This window comes from Equus caballus, chromosome 1 (genome assembly GCF_041296265.1).
Source record: "Equus caballus isolate H_3958 breed thoroughbred chromosome 1, TB-T2T, whole genome shotgun sequence".
Classification (NCBI taxonomy): domain Eukaryota; kingdom Metazoa; phylum Chordata; class Mammalia; order Perissodactyla; family Equidae; genus Equus; species Equus caballus.
Window position 1 is genome coordinate 93,354,862 of NC_091684.1, and position 20,297 is coordinate 93,375,158.

Consider the following 20,297-nt stretch of genomic DNA (forward strand, 5'->3'; position numbering starts at 1 on the left):
TCATGCATTTGCCCAAACTCATAGAATGTACGACTCCAAGAGTGAACCCTAATGGAAGCTATGGGCTGTGGGTGACTATGATGTATCAGTGTAGATTCATCAGTTGCAACAAATGGACCACTCTGGTGGGGGATGCTGATAGTGGGGGAGGATAAGCATGAGTAGGAGCAAGGAGTATATGGGAAATCTGTGTACCTTCCCTTCAATTTTACTCGAAACCTAAAACTCCTCTAAAAAAAATAAATTCTTAATAAAAAAAAATCCACTCTAGAAACCTGTCAGAGATAGATGAAAAGTCCATCAGTCTATAGTTTTAAAACCTACTTTCCTGCTATTTTTGCTTTTAAATCAAGACACTTTCATGCCTCTAGCCATTTGGCCCCTTTCCTATTTTCCAGGACATCTCACTTTTCCTTGGCTGGAGTTCTTCTGACCTGTGAATGATCACCCCTTAAGAAAGGTCAGACATTCTTCTCTGAGGAAGGACGGGATGGAAAGGTGGTCAGTGAGCCCACCAATTGCAAAGGTCATTACTGGGAAAGCTCACTTTCTAGGTTGTCGAATAAAATAAACTCATGGACATTACTGGGGTGCCAGAATTAAATCGTCATGAACACTGACTAAAGTCTAGCATCTATAAATTGTTTATATCCATTACAGTGGAGTCAAGTCCATTATCATAACACCAGTCCATATCATTTGTACTTTGATTTGCTTTTCTGAGTGGGAGGGAAAGAGAGAGAGTTACAAGGGGCGTCCACGAAATTGTGCATAACACGCGGCCTGTGGCATCCATGCTGTGTCCCTAAGGTGGTGGCTCCTGACAAAGTCAGCTCATTAGTCACGTGCTTGTAAAATGCTTTACCAATGACATGCAAAAAAAAAAAAAAAGAACAAAAAACTTAAGTGCAAACGAAGTAACCAACCCACCTCAATAATTGCAGCACTATATGCTTCACTTTGTTCTATGTATTTTTGAGTTTCCCAAAAATCAGGGTAAACGGTTGAGCGTGTGTGTGTGTAGTGACAAAAAAAAAAGTAGTAAGTTATTGGGAAAAAAATCTATACTAATAAAAGAATTTGTCATGGCTTTTTCCCTGGAGATACCCCGGAACGTGTTTGGCTAAGAACTGTAGGCTGTACTAATTTGGGGCAAAACATAAGTTGCTAGTTTATGTTTTAACTTAGCAAATTGTTACAATATGATGGAGAACTGGGGATTATGAAGAATGAGGAAGGATTAAATTGGGTTTTATCTGCAAACCATGTATGTGTGAGATTGTGGCGGGAAGGGCTCCGGGCTACAGGGTTGTTGGGGCCATGTGGCACCAGAGGATATGATAAACAGTGAAGAATGAAATGCGTGACCCTCTAGATGACAGTGGAGTCATGCTTGCCTTATTTTAGAGAATCTGTCCTGCCAGATGAACTTGTTGGTGTCATTTTTATTACACAGAGGTAGAAGAAAAAGGAAAACATTACAGTTTCTTCCATTGCTTTTGCCGGGTGACCCTTTCAGTGAGCGGGAAGCCCTGCCTGCAGAGAAAATGGATCACAAGGTCCTAAGTGGCATGTGGCATGGGAACCCTCTGGGGAGATTTCCAGTAGAAACCAGGAGGGTCCATGCCAGGTTTGATTTCATTTAATTGTTTTATCAATGACATTGAAAAAAGAGCACACGTCACCCTGATGAACTTTACGGGAAATACAAAATTGGGAAATGTTGTTAACGTCAGCGAGGAGTAGAGCATCATAAAAATGAATCCAGAGAGGTAAGAAATACAGGCAGGAAATAACAGAACGAGATTCCATTTGGAAAACGGCAGAGTAATACATTTGGGGCAAACGGATCTCAGGCACTGTTGGTCGTCAGCGCGAGGCGAAGGGGCTGTCTCTGCAAAGGGGCTTTGGTGATCGTGGCGGTGAGGTAGGTGTGCGTCTGCAGTGTGATAGGGCAGCACACACAGCCCCGTGGCGTTTCCATCTGTGTACAAATCGGCCTAATGTCCCTGAGAAGGAAGGCGATTTTGTCATGTGGCCTGTGCTGGCGAGACTTTAATGTGGACTACATAGTCCGTTTGGGGAGCCTCAGTTGCAGAAAGATAGATTCGGACTAGAGAAGAGTGGCAAAAATGAGAAGGAAATGGGTGGCGGCCTTATGGAGAATGATCAGTTCAGCCGAGGAAGCTTTGCTGGGCTCGGTGAAAAAGCTGCATGGAAATAATACTGAGGACACTGTTCAGCAGTGCTGGGTGGATTTATTGATCCCTTCACTCGGGGGCATCTTGTCGAGCACCTGCTCTGCACCAGGCCCTCACTATGCTGGAAACTTGGGGACACATGAGTGGATCTGTCCATAGGGATGGCAGATACACAAAAAGATACGATGTTACAGTGTAAGCGCAGTGATACAGGTGCATACGGGGCATTGTGTGAACACATAGGAGGGCCCCTGAGGGTGAGGGAGGAGGCAGGGCTGGAGCTGACACTGGATGTTTGTGCAGAGCAGAGAATGGGAGAGAGTGCTGTCTCAGTGTGTGCGGGGCCCTCCAACAGAGGGTCAGGACTGTGGGAGCCTGAGCTGGGGGCATGGAGGTGGCTTTGGGTGATTGGGGGAGGCAGACAGGGCTGATGGTGAAGGTGCTTGCACGGAATATTAAGGAATTTATACTTGATTTTGTCAGCCAGTGTTCTCAGCCTTGTCTGTGGATAGGAATCCTCGCAGCCATTGGAGCTATTGTTCACATGCAGATTCCCAACCAGGAGCTTCTGGTCCATTAGAGTCTGGGATGGAAGCTGGTATGTAATATGCAGTGTAGGTGATTTTATCCTCAGGTGTTTTAGAGTCTTTGCTTTAGGCCTTGGAAAACCTGTGACACATTTAAAGTCTTTTGATAAGATCCCTCTGTCGGCTGCTTAAGATAGCGACTTGGGAGGACTGGATCAGAGGGTGAGGAGGCAGAGAATTTGCCCAGACTTGAAATGATGGAGGATTAAATTTGATGGTAGGAATGGAGAGACATTAAGAGGTCAAATGAAAAGTCTTTGATAATTGATTGGATGCAGGCAAGGCAGAGAGATGTGGCATGACCCCAGGGGTCTAACTCAGTAGGATGTGCAGGGTGGTCCCCACAGCTGAAAAAGGGACCAGAAGAGATGGCACTGGTCCAGTGGGGACGTTTAGGATTGAGGTTGAGATGACTGGAGGCTGCCCTGCACTGACGTCCAGTAGGTCCAATGACATTTGGAGCTGACGCTCCTGCCTGAGCCAGCAAGTGAGACTGATTTCTGAGTCAGGCAGCTGAGACCATGGGGATGGGTGAGACCCCCGAAGAGCAGGGGCCAAGGGTGGAGCCCTGGGAAACACCAATATTTGGGGCCGTGGATGGAGCTAGCTTGGCTTGGTGTCTGGTACGGGCTCCTCCGGGCCAGCCCATTGGCTGCCTGGAAAAGGCAGAGTGTTCTCAGTGCAAGGGCAGCACTGGAGGGTGAAGGTGCAGGAGCTCTTCCCCAGGAGCCCAGACGGTCAGTTTATGGGAAATCCAGAGAAGCACCGTGATCCAGTGGGAATGGGGTGCATTGACCTTGATCCCGGCAGCCTGGTGAGCCCCGTGTCCTCCTTTCCAATGACAACCATCTGTAGGTAACAGCCGCTTGGTCATTCATCATGAGCAGGTGAGATGCAGGTGTGGGCTTCACTGCATGTGCGACATGAGGAGGCAAACCGCACGCTAATGCCCCATCCGACCCTGGGGACAGCAGGAGGTCTCGTCCTGAGTGCCCTGTTCCTGGCACTGCGGAGGCCCAGCAAGGCTGGGTGGGTGGACCAAGGGAATCAGGATAGAAGTAAAGGGAGCATGAGCCAAGCTTCGGGGTGCTTTCCAAAGGGAGATGAAGCTGCTTGGCGAGGTCTCTCTCTCTCTCTAAAGGGCTGACTGATTTATGCTGGCGCGTCCTTCAGGGTTTTCTGATTCGGAGGTGTCGCAGATAGACCAGCGCAGAGATTTCCGAACGTTCTTGGTTCTCGGTGGCCTTGGGCCAAAAGACATAGCTTACAGTTTTGTTTTTTAGGTAGTTGGGTCCAACAACTTAATATCAGTATTTCTGTCCTGAAAACTGAGAGCGGAATATGTCCCTAGGGACTGAGACAAGCTGTTCTCTGTAGGGTGAATTCCAAGACCCCTTTTGCAATGAGGTGAAGATTTGCTATTTTAGGGGCCCCAAATCTCTCCTAAAACTGCAAAATAATGTATGGCTGGTTGTGGTAGATTTTTTTTGTTGTTGCAAATATTGGTACTTTGTGAAGTTCACTTTATTCTGTCCCTGGGGATACAGAAGGATACAGAGGAGTGTCTGGCCCTATGTCTCTTGTCCACGCTCAGGATTTTGGGTCACTTGCTGTGCTTCAGGCATGCCCTTTATAAATTAAGCCCTCTGCCTCCCCTTCCTGGGACGTCAGGGTCCCCGTTGTTCCTCCGCACATACTTCCTCGCCTCTACTCTGCGTCCCCATGTCCAGGCATTTGCTGGCTGTGTTTTGTCCCTGTTCCCTTTAGTAACCCTTTAACCTCCCTTTACTGCCTCTGTCCTGCCTTAGCTTTGAGAGTCTTCCTGCTTTTGTGCCTTTTCCATTCTGCTTGATGTCCCTGTGACCCCCACACTTGTCTTCTTGGGACACCTGTCTGGCCTGATCCTTCTCAGGACTCGCAGACCCTCTGGAGTCCTAAGCATGAGGGTGGCCCTGGGCGGGAAGGGGAGGCTGGACCAGCCCTGAAGCCTGGTCTTTCTTCAGCTGCCGCAAGAGAGTTTCCAAGATGAAGCCTGAGGTCCGTGGGGCTCCTGGACAAGGGCAGGCTCCAGGGCAGTCCTGGGGCCACATGTCCTTGAGGGTCACTGAGCTTTGAGAGGGACCAATTTTGGGGCTCAGCATGAGGACCCCGCATGTGCCCTTCACCCCTGGGAGTGTGGCCCCAGTGTCCTCAAGAGCGCTAATGTCATCCATTTCAGGCTCTGCTCTTAGGGGTACAATAGTTTTGATTCCTCAGGTCTCATAAAAATTGCCCTCAGTGACTTTTCAGTCCAGTTCTGCCACCCACAGACTCAGAAGCCTTTGGTATTCTGAGCCGAAATGAATTTCCGTACTTTCAGACGGAGATGTCTTTGTCAACAGTGAAAATGCTAATAATAGAGGTACTTTGTAAACACTGCCTCCTACAATTTAATCAGTTTCTCAGTCTGACTCCAAATAATATATTTTACTGAGCCAAACTGCTATTTGACTTAAGGTTGTATAAGTAAGTTTAGATGTGGGGAGTGGTCAAAACAAGCAGCAGACTCTGTTACGCTGGAAGCATTTAATGAGGGCAAAGATGAAATTATAACATAATTTCTTATCTGACTATTCAACCCCCAAATTTTAGAGGGAATTTAATAATTGAATCTGAAAGTACTACCACAGGAAACCAATATTTCAAGTTTCAGTGGAAGGAATTAAATAATTCCTTTTTCTCCCGAGACATGGAACAGATAATTAGGAATGAGATTTACTAAACATTTAGTGGGCTGCTTAATTAAGCAAGCACACACCATGGTGTTTAAAATGTCAACAGGTCCAGACCCTCCAAGGGAACAAATGGGCAACCGGAGTGTAATTCAAACACCATTTCCAACAATTCTTCGTTGTACCTGCCCTCATGCCGACTCCTGTGGGCATGGAAGAATTTTAAGAGGTTGAGAACTTAAACTGAGCCGATGCGTATGAAGCCCCGTTTATGAGCTGTCATCACTGTGCCTTGCCCAAGGAGAGGTTTGATGCTTGCCCTCCTGGGGCCCCAGCCTCACAGTCTGGAGGAGGGGACATATGTAGATATGGGTATAGATCTGATAGACGTTATTGAGATAGCTAATGAAAAGAGAGTGTGAAAGGGTCCTACAGGAGGGTGATGCTGGCTTGGGCATAAGGGAGAGACAAGGGTATATTCTCAGGGGAATATGAGAAGGTCACCTAGAGGACGGGATTCCACTGGGATGTGAAGAGGGTTTGACATGGACCACACCAAGGCAGGAGAGAAAGCAACCTGAGCAAAGGTGTGGACAAGGCAGAAGAGGAATTTGCATATCACCGGATGGAGATAGATGCGTGTTTGTGGTTGGGGAGGGGTGGAGTGGGCAGTGATAAGAGGAAAGGTGGCACGGTGGACCCAGCCAGGGACCTTGACTCCAGGGATCCTGCCAGATCCTTCTCAAATGCACCCTCACACCTGACAGTGTGTGGTGCACAGAAGGGCTCAATAACGGGTTTTTTGGGTGAAAAGTTGAATGAGTGATCCAAACTCTTTGATCAAATGCCATTTTAATTAATGGCGACAAGGAGAAAAAAGTGATAGCAAGTGTGTATATAGCTCGCCCTGGAGTCGTATCTGGAGAGGGCCAGTGACCAAGCCCTATGGGTCACTATTTCCTAACTGCTATTTGGGGACATACACATGGCCTTTGCATCTGTAGCTGATTCTGTCTCGGAATGTGACTTCTTTTCCTACTGCTTGGGCACAATGGGAAGTCTATTCAATGTGGTTTTCTGTGTGCTCTTTTGCTTTGTTTTCTAGAATTGGCCTTAGAGTGAATGCAGAAGGAAAGAGGGGCTTGAAACACACCAAGCTGGAGCTTTGCTGTGTCTCCTCAGCTGCCCTCTTAGCCCGGGTCACTCAGAGGTCCTAGTCACATGCTGGCTTTGTCTGAGCCCCAGGAGAGATTTCCTGTGGCCGGAGTCTTGGAGGACAAGGGGGCAGGGAGGCAACAGGCGAACTTCTGAGAGCGGAAACAGAGACGGTCTCTGTGTCTCTCTGGGGTTGGGTTGCCTTCCCTGAGAACGCTGACCCAGTTATAAATACTGGGGACGCAGCTACATTTAGCTTTTTCCTTGGGAAACCATCCCTTCATTGAATAGGAAGGGCCCGTGAACCGGGTATGTTAATTTTTGAATTTGGAGCAAAGGTGTTGACTCATCTTTATTGTACTTAAGGATCTTTTCCTGTGCATACTTCATATCACCAACCTCTTCCAGGTCCCTTAGATTTTTCTCTCCCGTTGATCTGTGCAGGATGCTGGCTGAGGAAACTGAAGCAGAGTGGTGTTTGTTCTCCAGATTTCTACACCCCACTGGGTGCAAATTAGCAAGGTCTGCATGCCAGGGATCAGGGCCTTAAACTTCTGCCCCTCTCCTTTCAGCTTGAAGGAGTTTAAGAATCATCTTCTCTGCAGGTCTTGGGACTTCTGCCTCCATTCTGTAAGAAACTTAAGAAGTCAGAGGCCATAAAGTAAATCATGACAGACCCCAAGCATGTGACTGTGAGGCCAGATCATTGCAGAGAAGTCAGCCTCCACTGCCTGGTGTGCTGGTGCATTCCTATGGCTTCTCAGGCACAGCTTCCAGGGGAAGGAAGGTGTCTGGATAGCACGGGGTCCCCTGCCCAGCCTCCCAGAATGTAACCATGTTGTGGTCCCAGCGCTAAGTTCCCTCTGGGTGACTTTGACCCACTGATATGGTATCATGTTCATTCCATTCATTTGTTCATTCAAAGTGACTATGACTTGCTGTAGGCCGAGAAGGATTCTAGGAAGAGAAGACAGCAGATGCAATCTCGGCCCTCACAGAGCTTCCCTTCAGCTGGGGGTGGTGGATCACGCACAAGAGACATGTGTCAAGCATAGAGAAGGCTCCTAAGGCAGCACGTTCTATGGGGAGGGAGGGCATGCAATATTAGATAAACGTTGGAGGAAGGCCTCTCTGACTCAGATTGTCACCGGTTTCCAACTTTGAATCAGCCACTTGGGGAGACACGTCAGTCCTTGTAGACGGTCTGCTCTTTTGAAAACAACTTTCTTGAAAGCTGTGTTTTTCCCCTCGTATTCCTCTGTGCTGAGACATGCTATTTAAAGGGGCCTGCTGGAGTCTTGTAAACAATACTCATGTGATCAGCTGACCCCTTAGGTCTTGCCGTTGCTCTTGTTTTCCCTGGATTATACTGAAGAGGCATTGGTCAGTTTCCAGTCCTGGACCCTTGCCCTGGACTAGACGGGAGATTGAGGCCCGGGGTCTGGCTCCTTGTGACTCTAATCCCCTCTTGCTGTCTCCTTGGACTTGGAGCCACTTCTCGACTAGGAGTGTGTGAGGCAGGGCTTCTCCAAGTGGAGTCCTGGGACCTCGAGCCTCAGAACTTCCTCAACAGTGTGCTTCCTAATTATGCAGATTCCTGAGCCCTCCCCAGCTTTCTGGGACCAGAAGCTCAGGGGCAATGCCTGGGAATCTCCATTTTAACAAGGATCCCAACGAATTCTCCTACACGCTGAAGTTTGAGTAACCCTGGTCTTTGGGCATTTAAGGCAACGCCCTCTACGATCAAGATCCCTAGAATCTGGGAGAATACTTTCCCCCAGCCTGACCAGCAGTAGAAATAGAAAGGCAAAGGCGTGTCTCCCAACCTCGGGCCACGCTCTCCTGTGTCCTTGCTGCTGCTCCCTGCAGCCTCCTCACGCCTCCGTCTGTGCCAGGGTCCCGTCTGCGCACCTCTCCTCCAACACCTGCACGCGGAAGGCTTTCCGTGTCAGAAATATGCTCCTTACTTGGGCTGTAACTGATGGCTGCAATTTAAGCTCCTTCAATTGTAGGATTCTTTGTTTAAGGAATTGGGGACGCAGGTGAGCAGGTGGGAAAGAATTTGGGGAGAAAGGGAGCCTTCCCAGAGCCTCTAAAATTCTGCTCCATGGATATCAGGGTCAGTCCTTCAAGGCCAGTCCAGATCAAGGTGTCAGTATCATTGGTGAACAGGAGACTGGGAAAGGAGCGGGAGGCCCCTTGGCCCACGGGGCATTGTCACAGGGTCTTGGCGTGAGCTCAGGGCACACAGTCTGCCTCAGCCTGTGAAAGGAGCCCTCCCCAGGGGAGTAGGCGGGATGTTTTGTCCAAGTTAGAAATCAAGGCTCTCGGTTTTCACACCTCTGTGCGTGGCGGTTTCCCCACAGGTCCCATCAAAGGGGACTTGACTGGGGTTCTTTCTTTCTAATCTGCATCCTCCAGACTCAAGGCTGATATGATCAGTTTGTCTGGGTACCTCTGGGCTGCATTCTTCCAGACTTTTGATCCTGCAGCCACTTTCAACCAGTTCTTTCCGGAGGGGCCATGACATGGTGGATCTCACAAGTTGTCCCCTATTAGATTTCGTCTGATTCTGCTCTCTTAGGGAGGGGCCCCAGGAGAGCCCACTGGGTGCTGGGGTCCCAAGGAAATTACAGAGCAGTTAATAGGTCAGTTGATGACTTAGCTTTCGTGGGCTCTTTGCTCTTCTTCACTGTGAACCTGAACCTATTGATAAATGGGCATAGGAGTCAGACAGAAATCAAGATGCCCGCTCTGTTTCTGATAAAGCTGCATTGAGAAAGGTGGTGTGGTGCTGAGGCCAAAGTGGTCTTCCTTCTGCTTCCTTGATCAGTTGCACCCCCCAACCCCGCTCCCCCCCACATCCTGTCCCAAGCTCAGCACTGGGACTAGAGGCCCCATATCCTCTGGAAAGAGGTGGTCCTTGCACTGCCGTCCCTCGTGGGCCCTTGGACACAGGAAGGATGGAAGAGGAGAGTGCACATGAGTGGGTGCAGCCGGGGTTCCCTTGGAAGCACAGCTGACATCTCTCCCAGAAGCTGGAGTAACGAGACCTTCCCACTGGGGTATACACTGCCCACCCCCAGTGTTAGCTATTTGCTGAGAGGCCAGTCTCAGAGCACGTGGCAAGACAGTGGTCACCTTGAGTAGGGCCTTGACCATGGACCTCTCACTCAGACAGTGGGCAGAGTGTCAGAAGCTCGCCTGCATCAGGAGCTCCTCTTCCCCTCCCAGTGGGGGGCCTAGGGACAATGAGTGGAGATGGGGTGGAGGGAGAGTCAGGCAGTGTTACTCCAGTCAAGCTCCCTCCTGGGAAGGGATGGAAGTCCCATTCTTCCTCCTCACCTTGGAAACCCAAGCACAGAGAAGTAGGGCCCCCACCCACCATCATGACCCTTCAGGACAACCCAGGCTGGCTGAATGCATGTAAACCTCTAATCTTGGGGGCTGAGAGGTGTCCCCATCTTAAGCAGCTGTCAGGGGTAAAGACTTTCAGTTCCCTCTGAGCTGATACTTAGGAAGAACCAACACTTTGGGTGTGAAAGGCTGCTTGGTCTTGTTCTTCTTTCCAGTTGTTTGCGAGTCCATCTGGACCACAAGGTGAGGCCAACACAGTTGAAAGTGATATGTTTATTGAATCTTGTTTAAAAGGCCGCAGCCTTCTGAGGGCTAAACCCATTGGAAACCATTACAAATGCTCCTCCATCAAGAGATTTGCATTTTATTTCGGAAAGTCTTCACCAAAATTAGGAATCTGTAGTTAGAAAATTTGCCACTCTTTCCTTGCTCAAACAAAATGTTTCTTTGAGGCGTTTCATTCTCTTCCATCCATCCTGTCTACCCCGCAGTGGCCTCTTCATCTCCAGTTGACCATGATTCATCTCCAACTCAGCATCTCCAGGTTGACCAGGGTAAATTTATATCTGCTGTGTGCTGCTGTGCTGTGAGGAGTGAGGTGTGCTGATAAAGTCGAGAGGGCCACTGCTTGTCACTACAAAGCCCTGCCTCCCTGGTCGCATATCACTGCTGTGTTTCCTTATGATCTGCACAAGATGCATGCTTTGATGGTGTATCAAATTCTCTTTGAGACAGCATGGAATTAGCAGATGAAACAAGAGAGTTATGGTGCACCCTTGGGGAAACTTCTGAAGCTCTGGCCGAGTCCATATAAAGGTTTTCCTTTTTTATAGGAACAAAGAAGATTATGACCAGTATTGCTCATCATCATATGCCTAACAAAGTTGTTGAGCTTTCCCATAAAATACTGCCCTAGGGAGAAATGAGGAATATCCATTAATTCCTTGCTTAGAGCCTTGTTAGCTTAAAATCTCAGTTTGTTGCTTCTTTCAACACCCATCTCCATAAGCTGATTAAGGAGACCTTGTTATCTTGTATCCCAAATAAGCCAAAGGGAATTGTAATTGGATTAAATCAAGGACCTGTAATTTCTGAAAAGAAAAAGTAAAAGATGAATAAAAAGCGACCCGTAGGCACATGTCTTTGCTAGCGGTAGCAGCCCATGTAAGCTGCAGCCATTAGCCACCAGGACAGGCGACCTTTCTTGTGGACCATTGGAATGATTACAAATTTATACTCTGAGGCAAAGGGCTGACAGCAAAGGACCATGCTGGAATTAGACATGGGAATTAGACCCCTGAGTGAAATAGGCAAAGATCCCTGCTCTTAGGGAGCTAACATCCTTGTGGATAAAAATGACTCACTAGATCTCAGGCGCTGTTCTGAGCATCTCCCATGTATGCATCCATTTGACCCTCACTCTTATCCTGAGAGTGGGCATTTATTATCATCCCCATTTTGCAAATGGGGAAACTAAGGCACTGGGAAGTTGGGTGACTTGCCCAAGGTCACACAACTAAAGGGGCAACTTAGTATTTCAACCTGGTGTACATCAGCGTGTACCGTTCATCCAGGGAATCTTGGTTTAAAAGGAGATTCTGATCCAGTAGATCCAGGTTGGGGCCCCTGTGATTCTGTACTTCTGACAAGTCCCCACGTGACACTGATGCTGCTGGTCCGTGGACCACTCTTGGAGTGGGAATGATCTGGGCCGTGATGGGCATCCCTGATGTCCTGAAAACGGAGCTCCTTAGAGATACAGTTACTTCTCATTTTGGTATCATCTTCATCGGGACTCTCTGTGGTTATCCTAGCCTGGGCTCAATTGGTTGAAGCTATGAAAACCCATCAAGCTAATTCAGAAGGGGGACGGGGATAGTTTAAGAATACAGAGCTCACAGAACGCAAGGACCGGGAAAATGCAATACATTAGCCCTCTTGGGATCCAGAACGCCATCAAGATAAAGTTTCTCAGCCCCACAGGTCCTCTCACCTCTGCCTTCCTCTTGCAGGTTCTGCCCTCGGCTCCATTCTGCTTGCTTGTTTTCCAAACATGGCTGCCTGCCCGGAAGTCCACAGGGTCTTTCAGCCCAGGGCCCACAACAACCATATGTACTCTGATCCTTAGTTTAAATTTCTAAAGGGGGGATCTGATTGGTTGCTTTGGCAGTATGCAGATTACAGGGGCTGTGGGTGGGGCAAACTAAGCAGGAAAGATGGTGGGTAAATGGTGTGACACGTCTAATATCACCTGCAAGACCAAATTTCCACTGAGGTCATTCCTGCACGTCCTGATTGCTCACTCTGTGGGGCTGTCAGAAAGAAAGAGATCATTCATTTATTTACCAAGCACCTACCAGCTGCCAGGCAGTGTGCCAAATGCTGGGGATACAGAGGTAGAAGCTACAGCTTCTGGTTTTCAGGAATTTAAGTTCTAATGGGAGAGGAGTTCTTCTCCAGTAATGGCAGACTAGCTTATAGCAGACCAAAGCCCGCCTTCTGAGAACAATTAGAAAAGCTGAAAAAAAATCTGCATTTCAGCTTTTCTAATTGCATATTTATATCCCGTAAATACATTTGTATTACATAATTGCATAATTATATATGTGCATATATATTTCCACTATCCTAATTGTTCTCTGAAGGGCTACATAGATAGATAGATAGAGTGCAGAGAAGAGCAATGAGCAAGCCCAACTGTCAGCGACATTTAACTCTGTAAGAAATTCAACCATACTTAAGCAGCACTGGTTGAGAGAAGCCATGCAGAAAGTGGCACTCAGGATGTTTAGGAGGCAGGCAGAGCTTTTGGCAATTCTAACAGTGAGATGAAAATTAGAAGGGCTGTGGTAAATACCCCAGGCTTTCCATGGGAGATCCTTAAAGGACTACTGTACCCTAAGAGTAAGGGCAAACCAGAAATAGACTAGACCATATAAAAACTGAAAGCCAGCCTCAAACAGTTCAAACCCCGGTGGGATTCCGTGATCATCCTCTTACCCTACCTCTTACCTACCAGGAAGCTACAATTTCATCTAAAGCTCCCTTGATTTTCCGTATACAATGTGTGGCATTCAATTAAAAAAAATATCAGGTTTATCAAGGGATAGGATCAAAAGCAAAAACAGATAACAGAGACAAGCCTGTGGGTGATGCTGATATGAAAGTTATCCAGCATGTACATTAAAATAATATGAATGATATGGTTGAGAAATTAGATGACAAGCTGGAGAAATTCATTAGAGAGCTGGGATGTATAAAAAAGAATTCAATGGGTAATCTAGAACTGAAAAATACCGTGAATGCCATTAAAACTTAACAGATGGGTTTAACAGCAGTTTAGACACAGATGAAGAGAAGATTAGGGGTCTGTGAGATAGGCCAACAGGAAATATCCAGTGCAAGGCCCAGAGAAATGGAAAGATGGAAAATTCAGAATTGAAATCCATCGCAGTATTAATACAGAAGTTTGTGGGAAGGGCAGTAAATGGAATTGAAGTTCCAGACCATCTTTGCTGTAGTCCTTGCCTCTCACATTGATTCGGTCTCCATTCCAACTACCTTTGTCTTTTTGTTGAGGTCCTAGATTCCCTTCTCTAGAGGTCAGTATGTAGCCACTGACCACTTGTGGCTGTTTAAATTTAAACTGATTAAAATGAAATAAACTACAAATTGAGTTCTTTAGTCCCATGTAGACTAGCCACATTCCACATGCTCAGTATCCACGTGTGGCTGTGGCTGCTGTGTGTACAGTGCAAACAGAATGTTCCCATCATCTCAGAGGGTTCTCTTATGCAATAACCTCATTCCTTGACATTTTGCATTTTCTGTCAGGTTAACTTTTAGATTTTTGCCTGTGAATATGATGCCCCTATGTATGGAACCTCTCCATGCTTCTAGACTCCTTAGTGTGATATTCGAGCTTTTATACAGTGTAGTTCAATTCTATTTCCCTGACTGTCGAGAGCAGGCACAGTAAATTCAGTGATCAATCACTGACTGAAAGAAGATGAAATAGTTCAGAATCAGATGCCTGCTGCTCTGTGTGACTGTCTTGCATGGAGAATGGTGCTCAGAGCACTTAGCCTGAGTCATCAGATGACCTCAGGCTCCCCTAGGGACATCTAGGCAAGGACACTACATCTTAGAAAGATGTCCACTATGAGGGTAAAACAAATAACATTTTGGTTCTTGAAATTCCCATGGGAGAACTCTTTATTTTGCAAATATATGGGGCAAGAGGGACTTCTCCTGAACTGAGTCCCAGCTTTGCCATCTATTGGCTTTTAACCATAGACAACGTAACTGCCCTCTCTGGTGTCTCAGGTCTCCCAGTTGTTGTGTGTAAGTCATTGCACCTCTTCCTGACATGAGAGTTGTGATAATTAAATGTGGTTTTGCACATGTGAAAATAACTTTATAAATGTAAGTGATGTATGTATCATATGGCATTACTTTGTATTACAGTGTGGGCATGGTCACTCGACTTCATAAGCCCCTTGACTTCGTGCTAAGCTGTTTCTTTTTTGTCTTCCAGTGATTTCCCTCAAAGCTTCTGAAGATTCATCCTTTGAGAAAAAGAAAAAGACCTGGGCAGTTTTTGAAGGTAAAGCTGGCGTATTTCTTTATTACAAGATGCTGCCTCACTTTTCGATAATAGGAAAGGGATAGAGTAGGAAGAAAGGACCCTAGATGCTTAGTGTTACCATAACATCAAGTTGTTTCCTTGCCTTAAACTTACTCAAGAGCAGGATGGAATCCCTGGCTGATGGAGTCAGCCCACAAGGTTTGAAAGACTAAAGATAAAATTTCCAGTCTGCGTTGTTTGGGGTTGTTTTGTTTTGCTCCAGAATTCCTACTCCTAGGTGATATTAGGGAGGGATCTTCAAGAGATACAAAAATGAAAAGTACTTCTACTGTGACTAATTTTATCTCAGTTTTCTTAAGGAGTTTGGGGTTCTGGAAACAGTTTGAAAACCTTAAGCAAGTGATTTTCAATCCGTGTTAGAATCAGCTGGGGAGCTTTGAAAACACCGATGCCTGGACCACATCTCTAGAGATGCTGATGGAGTTGGAACTTGTTAAATCTTTCCAGATGATTCCAGCATGCAGCCATGCCTCGAGTGGTCATTCCCAAAGCTGGTCCTAGACCAGCGGCATCAGCATCAGTGTCGCTGGGAGCCTGTTACAAATGCAATTTGTTGGGTGCTGCCCTTGCTTATGGAATCAGAAACTCTCGCGTTGGTGCCCAATAATCTGGGTTTTAATAAGACCTTCGGGTAATTCTGATGCACACTCAGACTTGAGCCTTAGAGCAGTGATTTTCAACAGGAGATGATTTTGCCCCTCTGGGAACATTTGCCAACGTCTGGTACATTTTTGGTTGGCGCAGTTAGCATTTTGGTGCTACTGGCATCTATTGGGTAGAGGCCAAGGATGCTGCTGAACATTCTACAATGCACAGGTCAGCCCCCCACAACAAAGGATGATCCGGCCCCCAACGTCAAGAGTGCTGAGGGTGAGAAACCTTGCCTTGAAGTAAGGAAAGTCCACAGAAATTATTCTCACAAAGTGGTTGAGGATTGTGACCATAAGCAATGAAAGAATGTACTTTGTGGGTTCTCAGGCAGAGCCTGTGGTCAGTGAAAAACTGATGAACGTTAAGAGGTGATGGGGAAATTGTGAAAGATGACATCTTGGGAAGGCACGGCATTTACTGATGATGAATGACCTTGCCAAAAGGACCTAAGGAGGTGGGTGTGCCTTGGGGCTTCACTGTCACCTTTTGTTAATTCACAAGGTATAATGGTTGGAGAGCGTGCCCTAGGGTGAGCGCGCCTGGAATCAGACCCACCTTTTCCAATAGTGAATTGAAAGCAGTGGACTGAGGGACTTTCTGTCTTAGAAAAATGTCACTATAATTGTGAACATGGTCTGCAAACTATAAGGTGTCATTCATGTAGGCTGTTAGGATTTATTGTTTTGTTTTGAAGTCATAAAGCAACAACATGGATGGACCTTGAGGTATTATGCTAAGTGAAATAAGTCAGATGGAGAAAGACAATTACCATATGACATCACTCATGTGGAAGATAAACAAACAAACGCACACAGAGATAGGGAGCACAGATTGGTGGTTACCAGAGGGGAAGGAGGTGGGGGGGGGGATGAAGGGGTAAAGGGGCACATGTGTGCCATGATAGATAGAAACTAGACTTTTGGTGGTGAGCACCATGCAGTTTATACAGAAACTGAAATATAACAATGTAAACCTGAAATTTACACGTTATAAACCAGTGTGACCTCAATAAAAAAAAAAAAATTCTTTCCCAGATTGCATTTGACTCCAAGAATAATTCTTTGTATTCCCTGCCTTTTCTTCTGCACATTTTGTAGCTGCCTTTTTCTTTATTTGATGGCTCTCTCCTACCAAAATAATCCCCAGTTCCCTCCCTCAGCCTTTCATTCAGGGAATGCCTATTCATTAGCAAAAACATGAAAGTGACTTTACTCCTCATGTGGTGAAGCAGTAGAAAAAGCAACTGATTTATCCCCTGTTTCTGGGGCTGCCCAATGACCAAGGCCCCATGATGGGTGGGATGGAGACATCTGGGGCATCCCTAAGGTAGGTGGCTGGCAACTGTGACAGCAGGAGCCCTGTTTACCGTCAGATGCATAAGGATCTCCTAGGAGGTGTGTTAGTAATCCAGACTTTGGGCTCCCCTCCAACCCTGAGAATCTGATTATTGCATTTAGGAAGGGATCAAAGAATTTGCACTTCATCGGGCTGTGGTGTTTCTGATGCAAGTGGTCTGAGAACCATATTTTGAAAATACTGCAATCCAAAAAAGCAAGACTTGATATGTTTGGAAGAACTGTAGCATTTAGTCCTGACATGCTTTCCAGCATAATCAGCGTCTCTAAAACACTTTGTATAATTAATAATGTTTTATAATTCACGTGTAGCTGCAGAATGTCAGAGTTACTCTCCACCTAACTCTCTACACAAAATCCTTAGCCCAACGTGGGCTCTCTTCTCAGCACGGAGAATTAGGTCCCTTCAGAAAAGCAGAATTGGAATTCTCACTATGTGTAAGGCCACAGAGCAGCTGTTTCAACCCAGGATGCTTTCCCTCTGATTTCGGCAGTGGCAGTGACAGCATCAGCATCCGTGTGCTTTGCTTTTTTAATGCAGCCACAGGTCAGGGGTGCAGTTGAAATTCCCTGGTGCCTGATCCCAGGCCTTTGCCCTTTTGTTCCTGGAGGGGCGAGCTGCAGGAGAGCCTGCGGAAGGATATCCATCCTCTTGGGGCTTAGCTGGCCTGGCTGTGTGCCCGCAGCACAAAAAAGGCATTGTCAGGCCTCTTGGTGTGATGCTGGAGTGAGTTAAATCCTTCCCCATGATTGCTCAGGTATTTGGCCCCGAGCAAGACGGTATTACAGGCTGGGTAAAAAAAAAAAATAGTAGAACCACGTGGTTTTCTTGACAGAACCGCCATCTCCTAGGCATCTGCGTTTGCCCTGGAAATGTACAGGACTGGATTGGCTTTCTAGATCCAGTGGTCCAGGGAGAGTTGGGCTCCTTCCCTGTGCTGAGGAATGCTGGCGTCACCGGGTTCAAAGCTGCGCTGAATCCCCCAGCCGTCCTCGGGGTTGCCCAGCAACAGGTGCTGTCTGCCTTTCATCGGGTGGCTGGGCCTGGCCTGGCCTGTGTGGCTTGGCTTTATGGGAGGGCGGGAGCTGGCACACGGACACCGTGCACCCCTGTCTCGGCCTCCCTGCCGTGTGCACATCCCTCCAGCCTGCCTGCTCCACCATCTGCTTCAGGGAGGCCTGGGCGGGGGGGTGGGGAGACATTTTCTGCATGGAGGCTTACAAATTGAGTCTAAAAATGACACTGGTGCCTTTGGAAGCCCAGTGGCAAAAGACAAAGCTGCAAATGAATTCAGGGAAGATACCAAGATTTTTAGGATTGTTTTGAGTCTGTAGGTGTAGGGGGTATTTTAAAAGTTAAGCCCAGATTTGGTTAAAAGCAGATGTTTTGTTAAATTTGGATCTGAAGGCTTAGTTTCAGGCCTTGGACAAGGGTCGTTTGGCCTGCTCTGAGTTTTAAAACCTTTTATAGTTAGAGGTTTTTACGTGAAAGTTAAAGGAAAAGTCGGAAGATACCGTAGCGCTGGGCCAGCATGCCAGCTTGAGGACAGCTGCCTGGAGCTGAGCTGCCTCTGTCGGGCAGGCCACAGCTTTGCTCTGGCTCTCCCGACGACAAGCTGGCCCCAACTTCTTAGGAGCTTGTGACCTTGGCTTAAAGGGCTCTGGGTTTATCCTTTGTTTGCAGAGAAGAGCGGGGGAGGTGGTTTCAGTGTTTTGAGTAGCTACAGCAACGTGATTGTCTTTATGCAGCAAAAAGAATGCTTGGATGGGAGGAAAACATCAGAACTTGGGGGTACTGGTTGCTTGCCCAATCCAGGAAAAGCTCAGGTGTTTTTTTGGGGGGCTTTTCTGCTTCTGCAAGGTGACACTTTTTCTGGTTCCTGTAGCTTCAAGAACACAACAGAGCAGGCGCAGTCGCTCCTGCGCCTGTGGGGACCCAAACGCAAGCGGCTGTGCCTGCTGGCCAGTGTCCACTGCCCGGAGGGCCTGCGTGCTTGGCGGTGCAGCTGAGCCTTCCAGATGGGCCAGATATTTTGCGATTCTGTAGCCATGGCTGCCTGCGGAAAGCCCCTTGGTGCCACGTTGAGGAGGCTGTGATCTGAAACCATAACGTGGGCCTCTTGGAGCCCCTCTCCTCCTGCCAGGGCACTGTGGCCCACAGATGTCTGCAGTATGCTTCTGGGGACGCTTGTGGGAGATTCTCGCTGTGACCTTGTCCCTCTTTGGTTCCCGCAGTCCCCAAATCAAGGAAAGAATTCTGATGAAGAGGTGAGCTCGTGGCTCACGTTGCTGTGCTCTGGTGGCACAGAAGCTTCAGTAGGACAATTTTTTCTCTCCATTCCAAGGATGAGACTGAAGCCGAATTGCTCTTGACTTTTTGGTCCAGGGGCCCGGGTCTCCGGAATCCCTTTGACGGATGTTACACCCACCTGCCCCACGTTCTCTCTGCCTGGCAACGTGACCCCATTGTTTACCATCCTCTTGTGCCAGGATCGGCTCTGCAGTCCTGTTCCCAGAGTGGTTTGCTCAGCGGTGTGTAAATCCAGGACTGGCCGTATGTCCTCCAAGTTCTCGCCCATCCTGTATCTTGTCGTGAGTCCCCGTCTGTGACTTCTGCTCTGTCCTCAGAGTGTCCTGTTGTTTCAGTGCAGGCCCACGCCTCTCTCCTAATTCTTACCACTTGCGGAGTTCTCTGTGAATCCACACGGCCCACCCAAGTGAGACATGGGCCTGTATATAGAAAGGCAGTTTTGTTTTTAGTTATAGGACAGGGTTTTCTCTATCTCTGTCTGAAGCTTTTCACCCCCATTGAACTCCTCGACCCCTCTCATGTGGCTCTGCTCCCGTCATCCCACGCAGTTGGCTCTGCCCAGCACTTTTCCGGTAGCTTCTTAGTGGGAAAACCCAATGGGTGTTTTCCAGCAGGACTCGGAGTCTTTCTTACAATGCCCTACTCGCTTGGCTTCTAGAACGTTCACTCCAGTCCTCCTCCGCTTCTGTGACTGGCTCCAGGTCGGTCCCTTTGTAGGAGACTCTTGCTCATTCCCCGCCCCCGACCCTGCTCCTTTTACTATCAATGCAGGAGCTCCGTTCACCTGCGACCTTGTCCTGCTGCACTTTCTACTTATTTCAGTCCAGGCTCCTAAGTTGCCAGTCAAACTAGCTTAGCCAAAAGTGCTGACTGAGCCAAAGAACACAGGAGGAGCTCGTGGACTCTGGGCAGAGGCTGCCCTGGGCCTCCCTGCAGCACCGGCCGGGGTCAGAGAGGCGGAAGGAACACGTGATGTCTGTTTCCAGCCCACTCTCCTTCCTTCTCTCTCCTTGACATAGCCTTCCCTGCTTCTCCAGGCTCACCATGGAAGCCAGCGCCCTGCCACCCCTAGCCCGCTGGCTCTTTCAGTTTGAGCACTTAACTGATCACTTCTCCAGGTCCCAAGGGCTTTATGAAGGTGCGTTCCTGTTGACACAGCAGTTCCACTTCCAGGAACTTAAGAGCATAAGGGGAGCGATGCATTAAGCTCTGCGCTTATGAATCCTCATCCTGAAATGATTTCTTCTAGGGAACAGTTGGAAACACCTGAGCAGCCAATGACTTTAAAGTCACTTATATTGACATGATAAACTTTTATCGT

The 20,297-nt window shown here is 47.8% G+C and overlaps 1 protein-coding gene across 2 annotated transcripts in view; it reads left to right on the forward strand.

The window, feature by feature from the left end:
• VSTM4 (V-set and transmembrane domain containing 4) overlaps positions 1-20,297 on the forward strand; it is a 96,712-nt gene that overhangs the window by 17,073 nt on the left and 59,342 nt on the right. For both annotated transcript variants that reach the window (XM_023648231.2, XM_023648238.2), the window contains exon 3: positions 14,549-14,617. In XM_023648231.2, the coding sequence (XP_023503999.1) occupies positions 14,549-14,617 (69 nt within the window). The remainder of the gene's footprint in view (positions 1-14,548; positions 14,618-20,297) is intronic.